This window comes from Ylistrum balloti, unplaced genomic scaffold (genome assembly GCF_031769215.1).
Source record: "Ylistrum balloti isolate Yb309-2 unplaced genomic scaffold, AGI_CSIRO_Ybal_v1 Utg369962, whole genome shotgun sequence".
NCBI lineage: Eukaryota > Metazoa > Mollusca > Bivalvia > Pectinida > Pectinidae > Ylistrum > Ylistrum balloti.
Window position 1 is genome coordinate 62,950 of NW_026782059.1, and position 27,346 is coordinate 90,295.

The 27,346-nt window shown below is 34.3% G+C and overlaps 1 protein-coding gene across 1 annotated transcript in view; it reads left to right on the forward strand.

Annotated features, from left to right (window-relative positions):
- Positions 1–704: 704 nt before the first annotated feature.
- Positions 705–27,346, forward strand: part of LOC132547578 (von Willebrand factor D and EGF domain-containing protein-like) — a gene marked incomplete at its 5' end in the record, with an annotated part of 32,116 nt that continues 5,474 nt past the window's right edge. Inside the window, 24 exons of the mRNA XM_060211356.1 lie at positions 705–859; positions 2,847–2,991; positions 3,482–3,541; positions 4,411–4,643; positions 5,141–5,218; positions 6,398–6,548; positions 8,395–8,603; positions 8,947–9,020; positions 9,348–9,411; positions 11,101–11,319; positions 11,922–12,115; positions 12,337–12,941; positions 13,218–14,425; positions 14,627–14,758; positions 19,345–19,440; positions 20,231–20,345; positions 20,634–20,896; positions 21,509–21,620; positions 21,847–21,978; positions 23,005–23,154; positions 23,507–23,632; positions 24,082–24,180; positions 25,619–25,714; positions 27,234–27,329. Of these exons, the coding sequence (XP_060067339.1) occupies positions 705–859; positions 2,847–2,991; positions 3,482–3,541; positions 4,411–4,643; positions 5,141–5,218; positions 6,398–6,548; positions 8,395–8,603; positions 8,947–9,020; positions 9,348–9,411; positions 11,101–11,319; positions 11,922–12,115; positions 12,337–12,941; positions 13,218–14,425; positions 14,627–14,758; positions 19,345–19,440; positions 20,231–20,345; positions 20,634–20,896; positions 21,509–21,620; positions 21,847–21,978; positions 23,005–23,154; positions 23,507–23,632; positions 24,082–24,180; positions 25,619–25,714; positions 27,234–27,329 (4,812 nt within the window). The remainder of the gene's footprint in view (positions 860–2,846; positions 2,992–3,481; positions 3,542–4,410; positions 4,644–5,140; positions 5,219–6,397; positions 6,549–8,394; positions 8,604–8,946; positions 9,021–9,347; positions 9,412–11,100; positions 11,320–11,921; positions 12,116–12,336; positions 12,942–13,217; positions 14,426–14,626; positions 14,759–19,344; positions 19,441–20,230; positions 20,346–20,633; positions 20,897–21,508; positions 21,621–21,846; positions 21,979–23,004; positions 23,155–23,506; positions 23,633–24,081; positions 24,181–25,618; positions 25,715–27,233; positions 27,330–27,346) is intronic.

Below are 27,346 nucleotides of genomic sequence, written 5' to 3' on the forward strand. Positions count from 1 at the left end.
AAATAGACGGCAACATTGCTAATCGAATACCCATTTGGGTGATCAAAAATTGAATGTGCCTCCCTGGTTATACAAGATAGCAACATGTCAATAAAATCATAACCCAAACTTAAATTCAATAAAATTTGGGGGACAAAATATGAACAATGGAAAAAATTACAGGGAGAATCCTAAAAAGAACAAGGAAAATAAGACCTGATGTTCCGGAAGAGCAAGCGTCGTGTGCTTTATCAACAACACCCGTCTTGCAAATCTTGGTCAATCCACATAGTAATGTCACGTCCTCAAATGAGAACAAACAAACTGTACGACAACGGAACCAATAGGAAAACTATCGAACAACAAACACGTCCAGCTTCATAACGTATGAAGAAACATAATATTTCTAAATAAGATCACTATGACGACCCCGAAGTTTGCATTTTGACATCAATAGGTGTTCGGTGTTTCATTAGGTCATATAAGTATTCTAACATATACAATCTTTCTAATTTGAAGCACTTACCGCTCTCTGCAATAAAAATGGCAGGGGCTAGCTAAAAATGCTCACGTATTATAACGATCCATTGTTTCTTTTAGTGTTGTCATATGAACTAATAAAAATAATGAAATAAAACCAATGTCATTTCTTTCGCCCTTGAATATTTATAACAGGAGGTAGTTGTAATAGCATTTTATCAATGACCCCTTTTCTTGTTTTACAGATCCATGTGTTGAAGGTCAATACACAATAATTGATGACGTCAGACGTCGTCCGGTCTTTAACCCTGGTCAATTGTGTGATGATAATCTGTCACCCGGATGGTACAGGTTTCTACTCAACGGGACTGAGGCGGAAATTCCAACAGCATGCGTTGAGGTAACTATCCACAGATAGTTCACTGACTGTCGTTCAATAACTGAACACTTCAACAGTATATTGGGTATTCATACAACACTGGCTGTTAGTTTGTCTTTTTGCGCCCGTCCTAAGCTCCTTGCAGAATAAGCAGAGTCAAATTTGTTCTATACTACTAACGCAGATCCATGGACCTAGGTCTTTTCCCTTTCCTTAAGTTAAATTTGACCGTGCGAAGAATAGGCAGATTTAGAGTCAAATTTGCTCTACACTACTAATACAGAATCATGGACATATGTGTCTTTTCCCTTTGACTGTGCGAAGTAATTTGTGATAAGTAAAGATGCTAATATTACACTATGTTTAGTCGGACCTCCACTGAAATGACCTCGAATCAAGAACTCAAGAACTATTCAATGAGTACATTGTATAATGTTCTTCAATCTCGACTATTTTACTTTCGATTCATAGCGTGAATAAATCCAGGAAGCCTCTTGGTTCTTCTCCTGAAACAATAAACATCAAGAAAATGCCAGCTTGTCAACATAATCATAATCCAAACTCAAATTCAATAAAATTAGGACAAAATATTAGCAAAAGAATGATAGACCCCTGAAACAGTACAAGGAGTATGAGGCCAGGTGTTCCGTAAGAGAAAGACACTTCTGCTTCACGGATGACACCCGTCATGCAAAACTTGGTCAATCCAAGTACGTAATGTCAGGTTCTCAAATGAGAATAAGGTATACAACAACGGAACTAACAAGCGGTTTATTTGTGACTTAAGCCAGGTATTATGAGTTACAACCAGATGCAAAACTTTGATTTAAAATCAACCATCTCTGTTAGTTTTCATAATTTCGCTTACCTTTGACCGAAGACTGTGTCTCTACTTGCTAATTTCATTTACAAAGCTATTGATTTGAGATTCATATTGTAATTTTAGTTGGGTTGTATCTCTAAAATCGCAAACTTTCAAGCACCATATCTTTTCTGAAGACTTTCTGCTAGTGTAAATATCAATGGTGTGTTAAAAAACTATTTGATATTAATGATTTGCTGTATCGATTTCTACACATAGTATGGTGTGACATTATTTTTGATTTGAATAGGATGTTTGAAGTTTCTGCGATCGAAGAATTTAACGGTGCCGAAGCTGTTTTAATCAGATATAGCCAGCTAGCGTGGGTATTTAGTGCAAATAATAGTTTTTGCATGAAATGTAAATGTTGATAAGGCAGCATTTGTCATTTAAAGAATCAATACTATATTGACTTTGCGGACAAAGTTGTATAGACTGAAAATTCTTTGATTGGATTCGCTCACTGTATATAATTAATAACCCTCATAGTCTTCAAAATTCAGACCCTTAACATCACTGACGAGTCCTAGAAGGACAAAACAGCTGTATGTTGCTATTTATTTCATTGTTTGGGTCTACTGTATCCAATTCTAACTTTGTATTAAAAGGTGCTGTTCACATATGTGTCTTTTATACAATTTCTTTCTATCTAGGTCGAAATCAACTAAACAGTCGCATAACAAACTGCCATGTAAATCAGTGACGACCTAATGAAACACAAATATTCAGACTCCCCATTAACTATCTATAAAAACGTGTAATACCTTGGTCACACTAGCTTGGCATCATCTACTTTAAACAATTTTTTGTGGTATGAAGAGGGCATGTTTGATGTTCGTTACAATGCCTGGTACTGTTTTATACCGTTATGTCTTTTGGAAGCATAGCGTTACTTACTTGGATTGGTCGAAATAAGCATAGCGAGTGTCTTCGATGAAGAAGACACTTCCCCTTCCGGAACATCCGTTCTTATTTTTCATGTATCATTTCAGGAGACTCCGTGTATTTTTGTTGTTAATATTTCCCCCTAACTTCATCAAATCTTAGTTTGAATGAAGATTCTGTAGATATGTACTAATTTTAGTAAAATATTGCGAGACCGATTTTTCGGCTACTACGATATAATTCTATTTTATCTTATTTCAGAGTAAAAGCTGCGGTACATTTGCACCGGTATGGCTACGACTTCCGGCCGAAGGTTTACCACTTCCGGGCCAAACAGGAAATGGTGAAGGCTGTGCTAATTATGAAGGATGCTGTGCCTTTTCCTTCCCGATAGTGATAAAAAATTGTAGAGATTTTTTTATTTATAGATTCGACTGGATATACGGCTGTCCTGTCGCCTATTGTGCTTATAGTAAGTTTTTGATTTTGAAATGACAGTAACTTTTAAAAGCAATTTGTTTACATTAACAAAATGTTAATAATGCTCTTCATCTTGGTTTAAATTTCACCCATGGATGGAACCAGGGAGCAATATGTTGGAAAGATCAACACACTATAAAATGTTTTAGTGTCGGCAATTAATGTTTTATCATCATAACTTATCCTCTTATTGTACAAGCACGTTACGCTCGTTTCTTTATACATTCTTTCATGATACAGGATTATATATATACATTTATGTAAAAATCGTTGGGTATAGATTCTAAAGCAGTTATCTGCTTTACTTGATAAAAAGAATTGTTACTGCTGTATGTGGACGTTTATGTTTGTGAGGCGCGTTAAATCCGATAAAACATACATTGGTTTCACATCATATAAAAATGTTTTGGTTTCAGCTCCTTTAACAACTTGTTCTCAAGGACAAATCTATATACGTCATCTGCATCGCTGTATTGGTAAGTTTAACAAGTATGATTTGGCGTCATTCACTAGGAACTTGTTGACTGAATAAAAACTCTGTCAATAACACACCCCGCTTTAATTATAGCAGAGACGTACATTTGTAACTAAATTTCCTGTGTTTTTGTACAATTTATTGAAACATATATTTTCACGTATCACGTGATTACTTTCCATATTATAGATTGAGTAACTCGAAATATGTTCTAAGTCGGTCACATGTCATCTTCTACAACTAAGTAGCCAGTGACGCATTAATGAATTCCAAAATTTTTATAATGTTACGATTATGACCTCCCAGACGCGGTAATCAATTACCATGTTAATGATTATAAATTTTCTTTGAACCCATGAGCAAAAGGGTGATTGAAGAATGTGTTAGTAGGAAATCTACCGAAATAACGCGCAGCTTAATTTTCAAAAGCACCAAACACTTCAGCAAATGTTTCAAGGGCTACACGTGCACTACATCTGACCTACAGGCGACACGCCACGAAAATGGCGGTAACCATCGAAATCTAAAACCGCTTACTTAATACCTACTTGTACGATGCTATTACATATTTTGCTTTCCCTCCAACCCAGAATTTGAAATAGCGTCTCCCGCGATTTTTATGCCCTGCACGTTTGTCGAGGATGCTTACGGCGAATCCAGAACTTGGAGAAAATGCGTTATTAGTTAAATAGTGTTTCGTAAGGAAAAAGCTTTAAATGCTAAATTGTTTACATATCTGCAGTTTGAATTTGCATGTTTTAAAACCAAAATCTTGAATCCGAAAAGACATCTTTCCCAAGAAAGTCATTAACTGAACTAAATAGAACAATTCGAAAAAATCTTTTCAAGAAACTTTTTACCTTTTTCCAGATCACATTGTGGAAATCACAAAACCTGTTATACGTGTAAGAGTGAAAGGTAGTTCTATAACTTTAAATTGTACATTCCACATTCCTAATGACGTCATCGCTTCCACGTCACCAACATTCCATGTCGTTTGGTACAAAGGAGAGAGGGGATTATCATCAGTAATACGAAAAACATTCCGAACGGAAACTAGTGATACAATAAGAGTAGGAAATGACGTATTCGCGGGCAGAACGGTGAGTTACGAAAATTGTAATAATTTCTAAATTAAGACGAATCCCATATGATTTGGTTGTCTTAGATGTCAATGACGTATAAGGTCGTACTCTATATTCGTGATGTTTAATGAGTTCTTTCAGCAATGGTTACTGCCAAACAATAACTATATAGTATAGTATTTATCCTGAGCAGATGTCACGTAGTGGCTTATCAACTATTCATTAATTCGACAATCTGCTATTCAAGAATTCCTTTTTTCTTCGGAAATTTTAAGAATAGTTCCAATATTTTGTTCATCAAACAATGATTGTGGGTTTATTGCTATCTGAAGATGTATAACACAATGAAAGCTGTGAGAAGTTAATGTAAGTTTTATCGCCTACACTTAGATAATGGAGATCTGTGTGCACGTGTTCTATGTAGTCTCATATGAGATAACCAACTCGCGCATATAATCATCGACATCTTAATTAGACGTAATTCGGGTATACACTGTCATTATCTTATCTTTCAGATAACGTGCGCAGTGCAGCCGGTATCCGGAACGCCCTCAGGCGAAATCTCCAGTGACCCCTATTTCTTAGGCGTTAAGGTAGGGTTCGTCTTAACCTGTGTTATGAATCCAGGGAATATTCACTTATATGAAAACTACATCTATTTTTCGTTTGATTTACTTTTTCGAACATTGGATATGATAACTCTCATTTGATGGAGATAGATTGGGTGCGTTGCGGTAGGTCGTGACCTAATTTCATTTGCTTTTTTTACATGATCTTTGATACAATGCACATGTTAAAAAAATTGATACATGTATAAGTGAATTGACCAACAATTTCAGTTCAGAATTAAAACACAAGATACTCACTTGTGTGTTATTTGTACAGGCTTCGAGATTGCAGGTAAAAGACACTGCTGGTGTAAAACTGGTCCCCGAGATTTGCTCAAACCTTTATGCCACTTTTAATTCATTCAACAAGTTGCACGGTTCAGAATATACACACGTACTTGACGTTGTTTTAAAATCTGATTTATCAAAATCAAGAAATTTATTTCAATCTTTCGATCACTTTGGATTTCCCGCAGTCGCCCCCAAGGCTTCAAAATTTAGGCCCTTAGCACCACTGACCAGTCCTAGAAGGACGAAACAGTTGTATGAGGCAGTTCAATTCATTGTTTGGCTCTACTATATCTAAGTCTGAATCTGTATTAACAGGTGCTTTTTACTCGTGTGTCTTTTGTACATTATAGGTGTTATCACCCAGATATTTTTTTCAGAAGCAAAACAGTTTCATATGATTTAACACTGAAATAGTTAAAAGTATTTTGGAGTTATTATTCCTCTCAATCGGGTTTTTATATTTATTTCGACAAGGTTTGATTATTCTTGTTTGCCGCCACGGTTTCAACCACTTAGGTCATTAGCATCCTTTACGAGTCTTACATGTACGATACATCGGCATATATTCATATATTAATTGCATATTATTAAATATTGAAAAAAAACGATCATTATATGTAGCATGTATACTTCTTTTCTGTAAAAATCAATAATGTTAGGATTGATACCGTTTCAGGCTATATATATATATATATATATTGTGATTAATATCGTTCCATGTTAAGTCAAGAGTATGATGTAGTAACTAGATATCGAAACCAAATGTTTGTTAAGAACTTGATAATTTTGGCATCTGGAGATCGGATAAAAGACTTACATGTCGTTTAAACTAAAAACATTACTTTAATGACGTTTTAAATTCTTTGGTTACAGATACAGGAGGGTAACGTGACTCTAACAGAGGACGGCCCCGTTCAGAACCTAACCTGGGTCTCACGGCTGCCTATATTCTGTAACAAACGCCGGAGAAGGAGAGCTAACTCGTGTGGCGCTAATCTCATTTTTAGACTCGACTCTGCAGATGGTATGTCAACTGTTATCTTAACATGGTAGACAACATCTATTTATTGTCACTAAGAGAGTTAAAGTATTCTACACAACTGAAACGTGATACAGGCAGGTATATCTATAGGATAGAAAGTGTTATAACACAACCAGTAGAAGTTTTTTAAGTGTGACGTTTTGATGAATACAAGGTCACCTTCATCAAATAAATGACCCGTAGGAAGTTTACAAGATCGTAAGGAATCGACCAGCTGTTTCATTTGTTCTATAATCCTATGAGATAGAGTAGAAAATAGTGTGAGATAATGGTAAGGAATCGGCCAACTTTTCCGGCTGTATTATAATCCTATGTACACTAGGATCGCAAGTATTGTGATGAGATTGTAAACGAATTATCGAAAAAAGTACACAAAATTGCACCAATATCCTGTTGTTGGTTCGGCTAATCTTTGTTTATCATTTTGTCATGACAAATGAAACGAAATTTAAATAAGACTGACTTATTTTCTTCAATAATAAGCAAATATATGTCTATCTGTACAAGGAACCACATGCTTATTTGTAGGAAAGACTTAGTTTTGAGGTCGGCTTATTTTCGAGATTTTAAGGGTATTTTTTTTCGTGTATCAATATATAAAGCAACTGAGTATCAACATATATGCTATCACATGGAACTTAAGCATTCCCTACCAAAATCAAATACAGATTGTTTAGATATACCTCTTACGGAATTTAGAGTATGCCGATAAAAACATTAGTATAATTCAATAATACATTGTGTGAAGATGGCAACCATTTGCAATAATCGATTAAACATGAATAAATGCTATCGCTTTCTCACATTCATATTACAGGTTCCGGAGAAACCAATTGAAAATGATTTGGTAATGATACCAGTTTAAATTATAGTTGTTTAATTATCCGTATAGTTTGTGATTAACTTATATCAATTAGTGAAGAAACCATAAAGAGAAAATATCGACTTATCAACAAAATCGGAATTAAAACTCAATATCGCTGATGGAAGAAAAGTAAACAAAAAAATATTTCAACACTTTCTTTAATTTGTGTGTTACCTATGTGTGGAATAAGCAATGACATGCGGTAAGTTCTCTGTAAAATCATTTAGTCCATATGTTAACATGTCACTTTACACTAATAGTGGTAAAGGTATGAATATATTACTCTACTGATTTGTGATGCTAAAGGTTCGTATTAGATAATCATCACAGATTAATTATGGAAAGGGACACATTTGTAGGGGAGATCAAGGTGATAAAGGATTTTTACGTACAATTCCACTTGAAAATATAACCTACTTGTGATATAACGGAGCATCATTTTAGATTTCACGCGTGCTTGAAACACAGCTGATAGATTAACACACACAATGAGTTTCAAGGGATGAAGATGATAAAATGATGGGGAACAACAACATATATTTCTATTTTCGTATGCGATATAAACTTGTTTTTTATTTATTTTTATATTGATTTTCAATATTTACATTTTGGTTGGTTTTGACCAATTTTAATTCTAAATAATCGTCTTCTGAGGTTTCAACTGAAATTTAGGCCAATAGCATCACTGATGAATCATAGAATGACGAAATAGCTGTTTAATAAAGTTACTCATTGTTTTCCTCTGCAATATTCAACTCTGAATTTGAAAGCTGATATTCGTTTTTGTGTCTATTGTACAATCTTCGATGAAACAGAAGACGCTTATCCTTTCGGGTCACTACGTCTTATGCTCATTGTACCTTGTTCGTTGGTCACTTTTCCTTTTGGCCATACTTTGACTTCGTTTCATTGACTTGAATTTTGAATTATTATGATGCTGACATTATTTTTCCTATTTTTCAGGAGACGATTTCTCAAAACTTTTATTTTCCTCCTGTAAAATCCCTCTACGGAGAGTTAAACGTTGTCCACGTAACATCTGTGCTGTGGATCAACTCCAAGTCGTTGTTGCTAGGAACCTCTACAATTTGGAGCCGGAAGACTACGATATAACTGGCGACATCTACTTCCAGGATGGGAGACTATGGGAGGGAACTCTATCCAAGACCTATGTAAGATTTTCACTAATGCAATAGCTCCGCGATTAACATTAACGCCTCGGTCTTATGAAGATTGAAGAATTTTAGGTAGTTAATGTCTGTTGTGTAATTAGATTCAGTTGAATTCCCCATTAGACTATACTGTATCGAACTCCTAATTTGATGCTGTTCGCTTGTACGTCTTTTGTACAATCATTAAAAAGGAATAGAGTATTTGGTAGTTTAAATGATTTGAATAAATAAATTTCTACTAAAGGTTGTAACTAATCAATGTCGCTTTTTGTGCATCATCGGCAAGAACGCTGCCTTGATTCTAAAAAATGTTCTAAAAGAACTGTCTATGTATCTGTCTCAGATAACTGTGTATGACCTCCCATCGGCCACGTGCTTTGCTGTGTCCGGAGTCCAGCTTTTAACTTTCAGTTCACGGTAAGTAGCTATATATTGAGGTAGAGGTAAAGATATGAAAATTGTTAAAAATGTCTGTATTCTTTGGAAAACAATTATATATGAATGGATGATATTTGGAGGATTGAAGTATGCTTTTTTTCTAATTTGAGGTAAAAAAGAATAGATTAGTTTGCACTAGCATTCTGATAATCTAGGACAGATCTTGGTATTTACAGGAGAAATATATTTCCTTTTCTGTTTTGATGAATTTTTGCTGTCTATTGTGACCGAAATTATAGTTGATTTTTTAAAATTTTATGTTCATGGGTAAAATAAAACATTGTATATTTAATTTGAATTTCGTAGGAAGGAGCAGATAAGAAGACGTGGAACATATGTTTTGTTTCAAAGTTTTGATAGTAACATAGAGGTAAGTAGGACTCAATACAGACTGTAATAGTAACGTATACTCACATGTCATATAAACTATACCTGGAACTGAGTAATTATTCAAAATTACATTATTAAGACTTGGTTTGTTAAGACTTTATCAAACACGTGATATATGGTTTGTTATGTCATTAAAATGCATTTCCAATTTCCCACCACGTTTAGACACTCGGGCGACCCCGTGTTATAAAAAAAAAAAATAATAAATAAATAAAAAAAAATAAGATAAAGAGAACGCCAACATGCCAACAGCATCATAAATGCAAATTCAATAACACTAGGGCAAAATATCAACAAAAGAAAGATTTACCACATACTCCTGAAACAGTACAAGAAGAATAAGACCATGTGTTCTGGAAGAGTAAGCGTTTTCTGCTTCATCAACGACACCCTTCATGTAAATCTCGGTCAATCCAAATAAGTAATGTTACAATCTGAAATGAATACAAACAGGTATAGTAACGAACATCAAACAAGTACAGCTTCTTTTCACATAAGGAACTACAATACTTTCCAACAGTATAATTACGATGAACCATATCTTAAAGTGAAATTGAAGAACTTCACATGGTCTGTTACTAATATTGATAAGCTAGCCGATAAATTCAGCCTCGTATGACATAAAAACGGGTCAGCAAAAAGAGGGGCAAAGTATGTTTCCATAAGTATTCAAATTGTCTGTTTGTTAAATCTTACTGCAAAACCAGAGATAATCAACAAGAAATTCAATATGTCAGCATTATCATAATTATAATCCAAACTCCAATTCAATAAAGATTTATAGGGAGACTCATGTAAGTGTACAAGGAGATTAATACCAGGTGTTCCTGAAGGGTAAGAATATGCTGCTTGATCGATGACACCCACCATTTAAATCTTGGTCAATCCAAGTAAGTAATGTCAGGTTCTTAAATAAAAACAATGCATACAACAACGGAACCAACAGGCAAACTAATGAGTATCAACGATGAATACCAACCAGATATTTAGTCATTTTAACAATTTCTTCTCCCATATTTGCTTTACAAAACACACTTCAGTATCGTACATTTCAACTTGGAACGAGAGGAAAAAAGAAATTACATGTTGATATGTTTCCTCCGTTATGACAATACATTCGAAATTCCTACAAGACAATGTTATCATATACTTTGTATCAAATAGATTATAACATCGCATTTGCATATTACCTTGATGATATTCCGTCTCTATGATTAAGGTATAAAAGTAATACATCTCATGTATTTATACCAACTGATCAATGGTTTATGATCGTTTTCAAATTTGATGCCAATTCCTCTCAGTTCTCTTGCTGACACTGTAAACACTCTTAAGGCAAAATATCAATTATATCCGGTCTTTGATGTTTGAGGAGACTACAGTCAGCATTGGAAATGTGGAATGTGGAATGAAAGTACATCAAAACACCTTACATTGCATGTTTTATATCTATACATAGGCGACACATTGAAGGTATTTTTCTTTGATGTAAATTGCAGAGCAATTGCAATTTTCGTGCCAAATCATTTCAGTTTCCTTTTGAATGTATCAAAAGATCTGTAGAGTGTTATTAGAAAAAATATTTGAATAGTATCATTTTTCATGCATATCTCAATATTATTCGTATCTCAATGGAATGTGTTAATTAACAATCTATGATTAATTTCAGATACATATGAGAGTTCGGTACTGTTTGGAAGGGAGTGGATTGTGTATATGTGGTGTGGTGTTACGGTATCGAGAGAACGTTGTCACTATCGACATGTGTAGACAAAATACTGGAAATGAAAATGACGATCTTGACTTCCACCTACGTTCGTATGGTAATGGAGGGCCGATAGTTTCCAATGTGAAAGTCTTGGAGGGAAGAAATAATCGCCTGATTCATGTAGGTTCATAGATTTAAAGGTTGTTGTTTTATCATGAAAATTGAAACAAAGAAGTGTAAGTGATCCATACTTAATATATCATTGTTTATAAACTCCAAGAAAAGAGAAAACATTTGAATTTCCGCGGTTGTCAAGTGAATTGCCGTGATGGCCAAGAGGTTAAGGCTTCCCACCTTTTGGTCGCGGGTTCGATACCAACGTCGGACAATCTCACGGTATTTGCCGCAGGTCGGTGGTTTTTCTCTGGGAACTCCGGCTTTCCTCCACCACCCATGCCTGTCACGTCCTTAAATGACCTTCCTGTTAATAGGACGTAAAGCAACAATAAAGCGACCAATGAGAATTGCTTCATTAATATATCAACTCATGCGGGAGAAGGACAGCGTTATAGAGAAAGGAAAGCAAAAATGCTTAGAACATATTAATGAAATGCTTTATGTCAACTGTAACGCGAATGACTGTAGTACAACTACTGGTCTTTGGTATCTTTTAAATGGAAAAGTTCCTCGTATTATTATAGACATTCGTAATATAATGAGTGGTTGCAACTCCACTGTCATATATATAGATATTAAAGTATCGTCATTACATTTTTGTCTAGATTTTGCTTAGCTCCGAAGCACGACTTCGTGTAGACATTAATTCCGGACAGATGGGTGTTGCCCTCCAGGTATCAGGTTACTACACTGGGAAGACAGAGGGACTATGTGGACCAATTACATCAGTGGACTTATCGTCCACCGGGCCGGAAGTTAACAGACTTCCAGCTCCCCCTACTAGTACCAATTCATGGAGGTATTTACTTAATTGGTTTGTCAAGCGTCTTCATTTTGTTTAAGTAATACTGACTATGATTAAGTTTTTTCCCTTGCATGCGATATTGTGAAAAACATATAGTTTACGTTATTAAAATCAGGCAGATTATTTATTTTTTTGAATGTAATATTTTCTCGGTTCTTGGCGTTATCTTGGCATCTTCATAACACACAATAGGTAGTTTTCCTTTGTTCTTCTAGGTTTGCACCAGAGCGAAGCTATTTCGACCGAACACCAATACGAAATTTGAACGGCCAAAATGAGATCATGTGTGATTGTTCTTTATCAACAGTAAGCAATCCATGTCCGGAATCCAAACCCTTTTTGACGTCACATCCGTTCACAAGATTCAAGGATGTTACAGATGACTGGTGGAATAATATCACACCGTCTCCAGATTATTTATTTCCTGGTGACGAAGACATAACTGATGTTAATATAATGGAAAGAGTAGATGAAGAAACGGCAAGCGAAAAATGTGGCGAGTTCTTGTTGGCATCTGATATAGCAGAAACATGTGCGAATTTCCTCTATGAGAAAATAAGGTCTGTCATCGAATTATGTATTTCAATGGCAATGATTCAAGACGAATCGTACTGGAAACCAAATATTTTAAGACTAACTGAAAGCATGTGCGAATCTACCCTGGTCTCAAAACCAGTTGATGTAGAAACCAACGTGTCACGTGATAGCTTTGTGAACGTGACGCTCTGTCCGGGAAATTGCTACAATAATGGATTTTGTAGTGATAGCGGATGTATATGTTACTATGGTTACCTTGGAGTAGAATGTCTTCAAAAATTAGGTAATTATTATAACAGTTTTGTAATCATTGTAGTTAATTAATTATGTTCGTACATATAATTTCATTCTATGAATTTATTTATTCTGTTTAATTTTGTAACTTTTGGAAGGTCGTGCAAACTGTACCGCACAATCGAAAATGTGTTTGCACAATGTCTTTAGGCAGAAACATTTCAGTTAAAAAAAGGGTTTTTCAGGAGATTCATGTAGTACTTGAAAGCGTGTAAAATCTATCGTTCTCTTTATGTTAAATTTGCTGTATTGATTTGTATTTCAGTAGCAGTAAGCCCAACAACGTCAACTGCAGAAACAATCACAACTAAATATCTTACCACTACTACAACAACTACAACAACCACACCAACAACTACTTCAACAACAACCACCACACCAACAACTACAACCACCACACCAACAACTACTTCAACAACAACAACCACTCCTACAACAACTACCACCACTCCAACAACTACAACCACCACACCTACAACAACAACCACCACACCTACAACAACCACTACTCCAACAACTACAACCACCACACCAACAACTACAACCACTACCACTACTCCAACAACTACAACCACCACACCAACAACTACAACCACCACTCCAACAACTACAACCACCACACCTACAACAACCACTATTCCAACAACTACAACCACCACACCAACAACTACAACCACCACACCTACAACAACTACAACCACCACACCTACAACAACAACCACCACACCAACAACTACAACCACCACTCCAACAACAACCACTACTCCAACAACTACAACAACCACACCAACAACTACAACCACCACTCCAACAACAACCACCACCACTCCAACAACTACAACCACAACACCTACAACATCAACCACCACACCTACAACAACAACTACCACACCAACAACTACAACCACCACTCCAACAACTACAACCACCACACCTACAACAACAACCACCAAACCTACAACAACAACCACCACACCAACAACTACTACAACCACTCCAACAACAACCACCACACCAACAACCACAACTACCCCTTCAACTACTTCTACTGCCACTAAAACTACCACAATAACCACTCCATCAACAACTGCCACCCCACGAACAACTCCCATTCCGTCAACATCTACGACTTCAACGACTACAACTACTACTCTGACAACTGCCATTACTAGAACAACTCCATCACCCACATCCACCACTCCAACCACAACCACCTTTCCAACCTCAACTACAACTCCATCCACAACTGTCACTACATCCATAGTTAGAGAAACTACAACATTTCCAAAAACTACTCCTCAACCGTCTCCAACCACTTCTGAGCTGACGTCACCAGAAACCACTCCGACCAGGATTCTGCAAACCCCTTTTACGACATGTAACAGACGGACTGAAGGGTGTAGTACTGTCAGAATGTACCTGAGGCGCCCTCTGAAAAACTTTAATGGAGGCTGCGCAGTACGACAAATTCAGGTCAGGAGATCATGATGTTCAAGTTACCTGTTTATGTATTAGATTTTATAGATGGATACAAACTAAATGAAAGGTTTTAGTAAAAGACAATGATTAAGGATGCTGATAAGATTTTGCCATAGAAATATATGGAAAAATAATTTGTTTTGAAAACTGATCTATAAATAAGAATATACAACGCAGACATGTTTTTATTTACAGTTCAAAAACGGAGTATGGGTGGCTAGTGGCGAGATGGTGAGAGCGATTATGCGATACATAAATATAGAGACAGTGGAATGTATATTACCTCAGGTGTCACGGAGGGTTGACTTCACAACTTACCAGGCTTATGTAAGTTTATGTATAACAATATTCTAGTTTTTTGTTAGTTTCCTTCGCTACATACTATTCTGTTATAAGCTTATATTTTACAACACGCCAAACTTGTGTAAGTTAAATATTTCGAAACATACTTGATTTATGTAAGTTTATATTTCACAACATATATGTACACTATGCACGATTTGCAGGTTATAATGCGAGACCGATTTTATATCTTTACAGCTAACAATATATTAGATGTTTTATATTAACAATTAATGGTCATAAACATGCCGTACACACATAACACCTTCACTTCAGAAACTGAACAGCGAAAGTATACATACTAACTTACACCACACCCCTGATAATCTGAGTGTGGTATTATATAACTATGAAGTGATAAACATAACGTATTCGGACGATCGGTGCGTGTTGTAGACAGGGGTAAGATTCCCTAACAGAAACAACACGTAGGAAGTTACCTCCCAGACCACCATATTCTGCCCAAGATATCATATTTCGTGATAGATTTCTACGGAAGATACAAAATAAGTTATGTATATATTCAACGGTATGAAATTTTGAATTTTAAACCGATCCAAGCCTCTTGCTCGGAGGATTTATGTTTACCCATATGTAACTAACGGAAGCATCTATAATATCGTTTGCAAAGTTTACATAGTAACCTATACTGTTGTTTAAGTAGGATTCTGGTTCATGAAGTTAACATACATGTTAGTGCGAAAGTCTGGCATTTGCAGGTAAAACATTCCACGGTGTCAATACAGCATCAACAAAGACACAATCAGGATGTCAGTATGAAGAGAACGATTGAGCATGTATTTTAAGGCCTTGTCCCCTTTGACGAAGTATTGATTTTATGTTATGTTAGAAGAATTATATACTTGTCAAGGATAAAAGTAAATATATTTCCAGTACTCTAATGTTGATTTAAAAACAAAGACTTCAAATGTGCCAATACGTTATCATTCAGTATGGTTGTTTTTTCATTAACTACTTTATATTTTCTTTCATTACAAAAGGAATTTTCTGCTATTTATCAAATGATTTGGTAAACTGAAAGGAAATGTTTTTACTTGTACTGTAGGAATATTTTCTTAACCCAAGTGGATAACGTTTACTTAACAAAAAATATTTTCATTCTTCCTAATGATTTGAGTACAGAAAAAAATGTCACGAATCACAGGGAGGAAATTTTAATGATACTTTAACACAGACTGAAATATCTCATCCATGATCAGGGATTTTTCTTAAATAATGATACAAGAATCATTGTCCTATGTTCTCTGTACGCAATGTATTCCATTTATCACAACGTTGAGCTCAATTTTTTCTCTAAGTGCGTAAGCTAAAGAGAGCCTGGAATATACATTTTTTTTTATATAGTCATCAACAAAAACAACAAGAAAATACCGACATGTCAACACAATCATAATCGAAACCCAAATTCAATAAAACTAGGGCAGAATATTAACCAAAGAAAGATTTATACGGACAACTCTGAAAAAAGGACATGAGGAATAAAAAAAGTGTTCCGGAAGAATAAGCATTTTTGAAAAAAAACTTCTAATTTTGGTTAAGAGAAATGGTAAAGTGTGGTAAGATATATGGTCGCCATCGTTATCGAATTGAGAAATAAAGAAGACTCCTGCCAGGTACCAGGTGTTCCGGAAGAGTACACGACATCTGCTTCATCAACTTCACCTGCGATGTAAAATTTGGTCAATCCCTGTAGGTAATGTCACGTTTTGCAAATGAGAACAAGGTATACAACAATGAAACCAACAGGCAAACTATCGGGCATGAAACACGTCCAACTTCCATATCGCACAAAGAAATAGAATAAACAACTGATTACCGTAAAAAAATATTTCCCTATCATTTACATCAACCTTTATCTTTTGAAACCCTGTATTACGAGTTTGTCCGTCAGTTGACGACATACATTTCACCCGTAGTTTTACTCTAAATTGGACTTCGTTAATCAATTGTGCTATGTTAGAGATTTCCGTTTAGCTTGGTGTTGCGCTTTATTTCTCTCAACGTTATCAATGATTTCATGTCTTTTGTTATTGTACCTTGTGTAAGACGTCAGCAAATGAAAGACAAACCAAAAACACAGAGTTTTGAGAGATGCAGGTTCATGATTATAGTTCAAGTTGTACTGTATTCATAACTATTCTGTTTCTTAGTGTGATCATAAAGTTGGACGTGTTTGATGCTCGTTAGTTTGCATGCTCCGTTGTTGTATACCTTGCAACGTTTCATGACGAGTGTCGTAAATGAAGTTAAAGACGCTTAGGCTTCCGGAACACCTGGTCGTATTCTCCATGTACATTTTTTTTCAGAAATATCCCTAACAAGAATGTACCAACAGGTCAACATAATCATAATAAAACTAACGCTAAATATGAATGAAATAATGTATTATACTGTGATTACTGAAAAACTTCCATGAGAATAAGCAATTCTGGGAATGAGCACCACTGTTTTCTATTTTTCATACGGAGTTTTTTTTCTCATTTAATTGCGATTTAAAACCATCTTCGAAAATTGTGACAAGTACAAATTCTCGAGAAAAATAATGTCTTCACATTCTTCCGGGTAAACCAGATCGGTGACCGGTCCTAAATTGGGTGTTATAATCTTGATGATATTTACAAATGATCACAGAACTCATATAACTTAAGAAAGATAACAATATATACTAATTTTGATAATGTTATTTGCTTCTTGGATATAGATTTATAGAACGTTAACTATTGAAATATTTGTTTGCATGCACGTGCGTAATCAGTCTACGAAAGTGACATTATAGAAATACATATGTAAATGTAAGGAAGATGTACTATACAATGCTAAAGCGGTATCTGTGTTGACTACTCCCTTCACCCTGTTATATCTGATGGTTTGGTTGTAATTGAAAATCAGTTCTTGTTGAATTGGTCCTTCTGTAGGTCTGAAATTCTTTATGTATACGTAAGGGAGGAACTCACGTGGCTGCAACACATGTAACAACTCGTTAAGGTTGCGCCTTACACAAAAAGAAAAAATTATATCATTGCATTCTATAACAGAATAGACTTTATTGAAATGTCACCATTTTATCTTTAAACTCAACAGGAAGTTACATGTCTCCAGATTCCGAATTCGACCTTCGATTTTTTTTATTAATATAAGGGTTTTATTGATTGGTATGTATGGTGTCAAGATGACTACGTAATAACGCGGCTTTATTGAAGATTTTCCTTCAACATTTCATAAAGATAAAACGGAATAGGCCTTGAAATGTATAGAGAAAATAAAGTATGATGCTCGTTTACTTGTATATGTTATGATTAACAGACACGCATAACATACTACAATTGATCTTATATCTTTACGCTGAATTTAAATCTTCAATAGGCAACACTTAGACAGTTATCCAATTAATAGAATTATTGTTTCTTATGCAAAATTCTTTCTACAAGCCATATGTGAAAAACAGATGAAAATTTCGATAACAAGTATGAAAAAATAAGGAGCAAATTAGACTAAATACTTAAAGAGAACTCACTTTTCATTAATCCATAACCTGTAAAAGTATTAACATATACTATTATGCTTAGGAATTATGTAGGTATAAGTCTGCAGTCAATCTCAAGAACGTACATACAGAAAATATGTAGGTCGTATGCTCAAGTATATCCTAAAAACCCAAACATCTGTTAAAACATAGACACTTCTATGGAAGTATTTCACTGGTTTGCCATTCTGTCAGTTTTATTTCACGGGAACAATACTAGTGGACACTACCTAGTGTGTTTAACCACATTGTATACAACTATATGTCAGCGTATATTTAGTAACATCCTATGTATTGTTACCCACAATGCTTAAAAACAAAATAACAGCGTATGTGTAGCAACAGTCTACGTTTTGTTACCTTACAAATACTTCAAACAATCCATGTGTATGATCAACCTATATATTCTTACGTACAGTGCTTAAAACAATATATCAGCGCATATAAATTGCGTTTCATGAATCTAAGAAGTTATAAGAGAGCACACCGACATCATTCATTGTATAAAGTAGCGAGACAAAACCTCCAAATTAAGCGTAAATTGTTTATATAGTAAATTAACACCAGAAGTAAATGCATCCCTGGTAACGATTGACATACTAGGTATAGTCAACAAATTATAATATCAAATTGTCTAATGGACAACTAACTGTCCCCAAGCAATTTGGCAGTCCACTTAGTTATGTTTTTTATTAGATGTGTACTTAATGGATGGATTTGGATTAATTGAGGAAATCTCGTCAGCCACAACATTTAATATGTCATTATATCACCACGGACAGGATGGCAATTCCATCAATAGAAACATTTAACTTAACAGTCTGTAGGGTAATGTATAAAGATAACATAACTCGGATTAATATTTTCTTTTGTATTGTGGATTTTGTGAAGTTCAATATATTGACAGATAAAGTGAATATAAGCTGAAATCTCTATATATTGGTATTGAAATAAAAGCATTAATTGTGTTTTTGTATTTATAGATACACCAGTTTCAATAAGTGAAAAGATATTACTTTTATTACAGGTGTTCGACTCGGAAGGCAACACATTGTCTCGTATGGTGTCTGTCATTGACCTCATCTGTCAGACCTGTTCAATAGATACAGGATGCAGTTTCAGGGTAGGTCAACATAAGTATTATCTAGACATTAGTAGTGCCATGTTTTTTTTTTTTTTTTTTTTCATTTTACATAGAGAAATTGTTCAGAAGTTATTTAAGACAAAACGATTAATATATTGGTACAGGACAGAAAATGAAGATCACGAACAAAGACGATATTGTAACCCCCCACCAAAAAAAAAAGTAAAAAGTAGTTTTAAATTTGAGAAGGTAGGATTGTAAGTTAATAATGTTTAAAGACATAGACTCATCAAAGAGGCTGAAGGTCTAAATTATTGAAAACTCGGGGAGACTAAGGTAATAATTTTCGATATTAGATTATCATCATGGACAAAACACAACTCTTCAAATGAGTTAGAAATTGACACAAAATGATAACATTGATAACGTTTCATTGCTTACATTGGGAAACATGATAGTTGAATATGCATTTTAGAGTGCAAAAAATCTTGACCGACAGAGTAAACGCTGATGTTGCTCTTTATATGTAAAAAAGTGAAAAAAATTGTGCCTTTGACCATGTGATCATTATGATAACACGATTGATCTCAATGTGACAACAGTTATGTGTTTGTCAGAAGAACGTCGCAAACTGAAACAGCAAAAAACTGTCTAAATAATGAACGTTTTGCAAATGAAGAATTGATTCCATAAAACATATTGGTACCGCTCGGATGTTAACATGCAATCATGTCCGTTTTTAATGAGTTTGTAAGTAGAAACAGTGTGTGTTACAGGACTTTTCGCCAAAAACACTTTTATATGTACCCGTTTGAAACTTTCGTTACAGGATAACACGTGTTTTATCGATCAGACCTGCTACAATGGAGGATACACTAATCCCAATAATCACTGTCAGAGGTGTCTACCTGTAAGGAGTCTGAAAAAGTGGTCACCAAGGGAAGGCAAGTGTTTCCCTCCAGGTCAATGTGAAATAAACTACCCAAAATTAAAGAAGAATTGCTTTTATTTATTTTCCAGCATTCACTAATGTACCTACCATACTTGATTTGTGCATTAAAATAAATATTTTATTACTTCAGGATATATTTATCCGTTTATTTTCAACTTTTTGTTTTCAATTAAGAAATTAATAAATCATCAAAAAAAAGGGTGTTACCAGCCTTTTTAAAACGAATTTTTGTATCAGAAGTGGTGACGATATAATTTTAAAACTTAATTTTATCTTTCAGATAATCGTCTACCGATTGTCACGACAAAACAGACCACTTTCTCAATTATTCAAGGAGACACCATTTATACAAAAATAAACTCCTCTGATCCAGAAGGATCTCCTTTGAGATTCAAAGTAGATCGATCAGATGCTTACATAAGTCGACGGGGACTATTCAAATGGAAATCAAGCGTAAGAGCTTTGAGAAGAAACGGAAGTTCCGAGGTATTCCGGGTGTCGATAATGGACAAATGTGGCGGGAAGAAAACTGTAGTTCTACTAGTAAGTGTTAGATAATGATGAAAGGCTTAACGACGTGTATTGTGCTGTTGAGAATAAAGATCAATAATGGAATAATCTTTATGATAAGATATTCAGCTCATTATTGACCGCTTCTACATACCGTGTATGAACATGTGTTATCTGCAGGATATTGATGACTGCCTAAGATAAAGAAAGCGAAACATTTAGCCAAGGATTTATTTCATTCTTGCCTTGTGTTAAGTCTGTCCTTTGCCAATATCAATTTTCAAATTTAACTTTAATTTTCACCACCTTAGTTCCAAAAGTACGTCCGAACAAAAAAATGAACTGCAGCGTAAATGTTCTCGTTTAAAATACGCATTATTAATAATTTGCTGTAAGTTTACATGTTATTTTGACGGTTACAATATATATCATTAGTAATTACGCGATATTAGTTGCTTGCGTTCAACAATACTTACATTACGAATGTCTTTCATGAAGCAAAAGCCGTTTCACCTTGTGAAATATATCCGTGTATTATCCTTGCAATGGTTTAGAGCCCGACGTACATTTTCTTTTGTCATTTCATTACATCGTTTCAACGAATTACAATTTTGCATGTTTTATTTAACAATATCTTGTCTCTAGGTGGTGCTGTACCAGTGCGGATGTAAAAACAACGGAGAATGTGTCAGTCGGACTGTCCGTTACAACAGAACAGCCAATAGTTATGAATGTAACTGCCCATCTAGCTACACTGGTATGTTGACTATAATTCGTAGGTTAAAGCTAGATGTGATTGATGCTCATTATTTTGTCTCTTAGATCCATTACTGACTTGGATTGACCAATGTTTGCATGTTAGGTGTCGTCGATGAAGCAGATGATGCTTTCTACTCTGGAACACCTGATCATACTCTCCTTGTCAATCTTTCTTTTGTTCATATGTTTATATATCCTAATATGGGTCTTTTGGGTTGTTCTAGGTTCTCGTTGTGAATCGCGGGTTAGCGCCTGTAGGAGTAATCCGTGTTACCAGGGAGTAACCTGTTCTGACGTCGGAGATGGTTTTCGGTGTGGACAATGTCCAATGGGCATGACAGGAAATGGAATCACGTGTAAGCGTTTTCATTACATTTGTTAAAGACGTTGCAATTCATATGATTCTTTTCGTATTCGTTTGTAGTTATTAATCCCCTGCCGATGAAACCGGAGGGGACTATACTGTTTGTCTCCGTCTTTCCGTCCGTCCGTCTGTCTGTCCGGATGTTGGTTTCCAGACGATAACTTGAGAACAGATTGATGGATTTCAATCAAACTTTATACAATGGTAGTTTATAAGGCAATATAGTGTGGGATTTTGTTTGGGGTCAAACGATCAACTACAAAGGTCACTGTTACTAAAATAGAATCTTGTCACAATTAAGTTTCCGGACAATAACTTGAGAATGGATTAATGGATTTGGATGAACTTCATACACTTGAAGCTTATAAATAATAAAACAAGACACTTCTGATACAGAACAAGTTTTAACTTACCTTATATGTATTTCATATTGAATAACCAAGATCCTCCAAAGGAACTTTTTAGAAGGATGTGGAAAATACCAAATGCATGGTGTCTTTAGATATGAGCTATGACCATAATCACAGAAAAACAAATAATTTCTTAGCATTTTTCTTATTCTAATTCTAATTCTTTGATTAGGTCTATCAAATATGATGTACAAGGATATTTTGTGTCAGAGTATCAGACTGCTCATACACTTATTAAGTCTTCGCTCAATATTCATACCTAACTCTCTCCAAAATGGGGATCAAGTCCCCTCTGGAATCAATTCTTCAAAGGGAAATTTGTTTTCTTTACAGTGTTGTTTACTTTACCTTTATATGATGTAAATTTGAATTCTATGTTCGCATTTCTTTCCGCCGATATGCTTTAATATTACACAGGTAATGGTATATCTTAAATTAATCAAAATTAAGCATTCAATGAATGATGTTTTGATATAAATTAGGCGTGTGTGCCACTACATTGCATTATCTATCATAGTTTGATTCTAAACAAGTTACAAACCCTATCGAATTGTTGTGTTTTACGCATATATCACCAAGATATGTTACTTTCTTATATTCATTTCCAGGTAATAGAAATTGTGCCTCCAATCCGTGCTTTCCTGGAGTACAATGTACAGATGTTACAATGTCCGACCCGGCCTTTACCCAGAATTCCTTTGCCTGTGGACAGTGTCCACCAAACTACCTTGGTGATGGCCAGCAGTGTAAAGCTCAGGGTACGTCCTTCGTTAATCAATAAAGTATTGTTTTTTTAAGAGAATATATGGATTGTTCTAGTGAACAAGTTCAAAACTTGAGTAGAGTTTACAAATGTTATTCATACCGGTTCTTCACAGCATTTTGGGGTAGTGGAAAAAATCTGATATTCAATCCGATAGAAATCTGTTTCGATAAAACACTTCAAATTTCGCTTGCCTCAAATTCGTTTTATTGTTTGTCGTTTGTCTTGCTATCTTTGTACCTTAATGGGCTTGCCATGTGTACCAACAGTATGACAAATCTACATGAGCTCAAACTCCAATTTTACGATCGTTCGTTACAATTGATATATCATTGTTGTTTTCTCAGGAGCCAGCATGTGCGAGAGAAACATTTGCTCGCCTCTAGTAACATGTCGAAACACCAGACACTATCCATATTACAAGTGTGGGGCGTGCCCGTACGGTTACCAGGGTAACGGTACAACATGTACAGGTATTGTTGATGTTATTTCTGTTTCTTCACTAAATTTTTTTTTTTAGTAATAATTCAGTATGATGTCTTATCTATAATCATATTTGGCTTTGCTAACAATAACTATGTTTGTAATCCATTGACTTTTCTATAGTTTATTTATAATATATTCGGCCATATCAATATTGATTTATTCTATGTCAATTTCATATCATCTGTTGTCAATAATAAGGTTTATTGGAAATGTCGATAGAAATATACAGCATACGGCAAAAAGACATAATAAGAACCTCATTGTAGATTCTTCTGAATGCTTAACTGCTTGATGTCCTCGGTAACTCATGTGTTATATATTTATTTTCATTCTTTCTGAATCTTGACAATTTTGTAATATCAAGCTACTGTTCGTGTACAAGGGCTTAAATATTCGGAAATCGTGATGTGAATACATATTTCGCTTCTTCTACCAGTTTCGACTTGTAACCAGTATTGCCCACGAAATCGCATCTGCGTCAGTCCGGGCGTCTGTGCCTGTCGTCAAGGTTACACCGGATTTATATGTCATCGACGTAAGTCAATTACTCGAAAATCAATACAAATTATACATATCATTAGCAGAAGACAAGCACAATATATATATAACTATTACATTTATTTCACAGGCTGAAATTTACCACGCAACACTTTTTCAAAAATACTCTTAAGTATGTATAACGCAGTGACAAAGGTCAAAAACACAAAATATTAGATAAGTTTGATAAATTTTAAAAATACCTCAAAAGAGTAAGTTGAACACCCGAAATTGATACACATAAACTCTTTATATCAATACCCTTAATATCAATTACACAAGTCAAGCAAAGAAAAAAAAAAACTTAATTATACATTACTTACCAGCATAAGTGAAGTACGCAAAACTGTTTCATAGATACACATTAGTCAAGCACACAAAAATGTTACATTAATGAACTTCATAATCTATACCTCAACAACATCAATCAAGAGCCCAAAGACTGTTACATACATATCATAAATCACATATACCTCAACTATGTACATCGCATACTTATTGATATTATATTATTGCAATAAAACATAACACAAGGCATATGACATTAACACATACTTAAGTCTTGCACGTATCACATAATGTACTATAATACATAATACATAATAGAAGTATTCTTCCGACGTATGTAATGCTTGAAATTATCATACACTTTTGGCAAGTCGTGCTCCTACACAGTAGATAATACACGTATTTACTTAACAATGCAATCACTCTATGCATCAACTTGTATATATCCTAATGTATCTGAATGCAATTAAATACCATTCATGTTTTGACTTTTGAATTGCTATTAAAACACCTCATTGCGTTCACATACATAACATAAGATGATGTATTGCCATCCATATCTAATGCATTTCTACTCTACTAACAGAAACAGGAAAGGCTATACAAGGCATACATTCTTTCAAACAACAATATTTATATGAGTTTTAAGTGAAGATCATATTCTTTCGTTGTTCTCCTTAATTTTTGTTGTTATAATTTTGCTATGTTTATAACGATTCGGGTCTGACATATTATATATATTTTAAATTTATATAAATATTATTTATATTTATAGATTTGTTTTCAATATTTTGATTGAATTAATTATTATCAATTCTATTGATAATATTCAATTACGTGTTTGCATTGACAACCAGGGCTTGATTTAAGTTTTTGGTGAGACGTTTCCGTTTTTTTTATATAAATATATGTCCTGTCATGTACATCACCTCAAATTTGTATTATTGTGAATGTTACTCTGTAATTTATATTTGCCTCATATATAATTTTCCCTATATAACCTTGAATAACGAGCACGTCAAACATTAATTATCTATTTAGTTCAAAACAAGAATATTGATGCAGCTGATCAATATGTTTTCTTTTTATCAACTGTTGACAATATGTACATCGAATTTCATCATGTATATTATTACACTTTGTTACAGCTGTTTGCAAGCCGCATTGCCAGAATATGGGTTTTTGCCAAAGTGTTAATAAATGTCTATGTAGACAGGGCTATACTGGACCAAGGTGCGAAACAGGTACAAGTAATAGATAAATCACTGAACTGCGGGGAAACAAAATGACATTAACAGCAGGTACAAAAAGTAGATAAATTACTGAGGTGCAGGAAAACGAAATAACATTAACACCAGGTAAAAGAAGTAGATAAATTACTGAAGTTCAGGGAAACAAAATGTCATTAACACTATTTACCATAAACAGATAAACTACTGCAGTGCAGTAGAAAAAATGACATTAACATCAGGCACAAAAATTCGATGAATTACAAAAAAGTGGGAAGAATAAAATAACATTAACGCCAGGTACAAAATGAAGATAAATTACTGAAATGCAGGGAAACAAAATAATATTAACATCAGGTACAAAAAGCCGATAAATTGAAAAATGTGGAAGGAATAAAATAACATCATCACTATGTACAACTAATAGATAACATAGAGTATCATAGGTAGAATCTAATGGCATTCACTCAGTGTGGTTTTTATTGTTTAACGTCCTACAACGATAATTTTCATTATTATGAAGTTACATTAACACCAGATACAAATTAAGAATAATATTACATTAAAACCAGGTACAAGTAGTGGATAACTTACAATTGCGTAAAAAGAATTAAATGACAGCAACACCAAGCAAAAATAATAAAAGGAAAGTAGAACGTTTAGATAGATTTTGCCACTTTGAACACGTTTTTTGGTTGAAGCAGAAGCGGCATTGCTTACTTTTTAAATTTTTAAAAACCATTTTCTTAGTTCTTTTATAATTAAATCGATTTTGAATTTGAAGAAGATTTTTTTTCACATTGTTTTCTGGTATTCTGTTTGTTGTTTTCTACATTACTGAATTATATACAGGAATCTTAAGAGAATCAGTTTTACCTTTCAATTAATTTTCCTGTTTCAAATCTATCGAATGTAAATTTTGATGTTGTTGATTTATAGACAAAAAATATTGCTATAGCCTATAAATTGTGTGAAGAAAAAAAAAATGAAATGAGAATACATTTTGATATCATTATCGATTTTTCATTGCGATCAAGGTTTTATTCAATTTGATTTTTCGTCTAGAACCGTTGACACCACAATCTAAGTTCTTTTTGTCAAACTGACAACACGCTTGACTAATAATTATATACGTAAAAGGATATTTGTTATTGATATATTTGTTTCGGTGCGCTTGTGATATCAAATTATATATATATATATATAGGTTATGCAAAAGTAGCCTGGATTTAACTGCATGGTTTGCTTATTATAAATCACGTTTTGTTTAATGCAACTACCACTTTATCCGTATCAGATCTAATAATACTTTGGAAGGTTTTCTTCAGTTGTCATCTTTAACATACAATGTTAAATAACAAGAAAAATGTAAATTGCAATTCTTTTCATACAGTGTCTAGTATCTGAAATAACACATATAACATTTTGTATACCTACAGCAAATTCAATGCTTGCTATAATTTATGAATTCAGCCAACACATATATTCCGTAGCCACTTTTCCTAATATACATATATTCTGATTGTATTTTCAGCGTACTGCAATCCGCCTTGTAGAAACAATGGCCAGTGTATCAGACACAATAAATGCAGATGTCCTGACGGGTATAGAGGATATCGATGTGAAATACGTAAGTAGTATTTCTTT